The sequence below is a fragment of the Geospiza fortis genome, unplaced genomic scaffold (assembly GCF_000277835.1).
Source record: "Geospiza fortis unplaced genomic scaffold, GeoFor_1.0 scaffold41, whole genome shotgun sequence".
NCBI lineage: Eukaryota > Metazoa > Chordata > Aves > Passeriformes > Thraupidae > Geospiza > Geospiza fortis.
Genome location: NW_005054299.1, coordinates 809,793 through 811,495, shown reverse-complemented (window position 1 = coordinate 811,495; position 1,703 = coordinate 809,793). Strand labels below are relative to the sequence as shown.

Here is a 1,703-nt window from a genome sequence, read left to right as displayed (position 1 = left end):
CAGGAGGCCCGCCGCCGCCCAACCCGGACACGCTCGGCCACTTCCCTCCGGACAGGCGCGGCCCCGCGCACGGCGCATGCGCCACGGGGGGCGGGCCCGAAGGGGAGGTGCTGAGGGGGGAGCGCTGAGGGCGCCGCCCTCCAGGGCGCGCCATTGCGGTGTTCCGTCGCGCTTTCTGGGGAGAGTTTCCTTCTGATGTCCGACCTAAGCTTCCCCTGGCGCAGCTTGAGGCTATTTAATCTTGTCCTGAGCTGCCTGGGAAAAAAGTGCCATCGCCCACCATCCCACAAGCTCCTCTCAAGTAGCTGTAGAGAGCTATGAGATCATCCCTGAACATTCTTTTTTCCAGGCTAAACAACCCCATCTCTCTCAACTGGATTTTACCATCTAGACCTAATATTGACCTAGCACAGCCCAAAACCCCCATGTTACTTCGATGAATAGAAAACACCTTTTATGGACAGGGTTCCTTTCAGTCTTGATGGCTCTTGCAAATACAAAGCTTTTATTTAGATTAAATGTCAACGCATTTCTATTTCTTCTCTGAACACTGCAGCATCTGTAGGACGGCAGCAATTATGATGATTGAGATTTGCTGTGGAGTGACATTGGTACAATGCTGACAGCTGACCTGCAGCCTCCAAAACCTCCTCTTCAGGTAAGGAGAAAAAAGAATGTGTGGGAAGAACACCAAGAGATGTTTTCTGGACCCCGAGGAAATACAAATTCCCCTATGCATAAGACTTGACAAATTTTTAATGGATCTTATTTGACTAGCCTTTATATGTGTACACATAGACATATATACATGTATATAAGAACTCTTCCTTGTTTTCTCACAGGGCTCTTTTATGTGATACTCTTTTATGTGATAGATAGCAATGCGTGTCTTATGTAGCTAAAAGCAGATATAACTGAGAAAAGCAGAAATAACTGAGAAAGTCCAAGTTATTCTGCAAGTTTGGTTTGTGGTCTAGGTCTTCTACGTGGTCCTTAAATACCTTCTAAGATTAAACAAATTTTTACTAAGAGAAGTTTCATGCCAAATGGGCTCCAGTTGGATTGCCCTAAAGGCAGAGACTATAACAGGTTATAAGGGCCAGAAAATCTCTTGTGAGATATGCAAAGAAACTGGCTTTAATTTACCCTGACAACTTTTTAATGTCTTCAGTTGTTCTATTTTGTTGTAGTGATGTGCTGGTTTAACACCTAGCGGGAAAGTTAACCCCACTGAACTGCATCGCCCCTCCACCCTCCTCCAACAAGCGACAAAACACTAGCAGGAATCACGATTTTACTGAAAAGCTTGTAATAAATGCAGTACCAATAAAAGAGGGCACAGAAGAGGCAATACCCACAAGAGAGTTTTCAGCATGGAGCAAACACAAACACTTCCTGAAGAGAGAGAGCCTGGCATTGTTTCTTTTTGCTGGCTTTAATATAATTGCTTTGATACAGTGCACTATATTACTCTGTACTATACACTGCTAGTAGTTTTAACTTTTGTATTAGTTAAGATCTTTCATCTAATAATATGTCATAATGAATAATTCATTCTATATAAAATATACCTGAGGTGGCAGCAATAGGACTCTACTGTGGCCATGGTGGCTTTATCTGGGTGCTGAGCAGCCACGCAGTCCCAGCCCCTTCCACAAGCCTGGCAAAAAGATGAGGAGCTTTCTGCTTCCAGGACCCCAGCT

At 44.8% G+C, this 1,703-nt stretch overlaps 1 protein-coding gene across 1 annotated transcript in view; it reads right to left on the bottom strand.

Annotated features, from left to right (window-relative positions):
* RAB3GAP2 (RAB3 GTPase activating non-catalytic protein subunit 2) overlaps positions 1-154 on the bottom strand; it is a 43,072-nt gene extending 42,918 nt beyond the window's left edge. The window contains 1 exon segment of the mRNA XM_031059494.1: positions 24-154. Coding sequence (XP_030915354.1) covers positions 24-154 — 131 coding nt within the window.
* Positions 155-1,703: the final 1,549 nt, after the last annotated feature.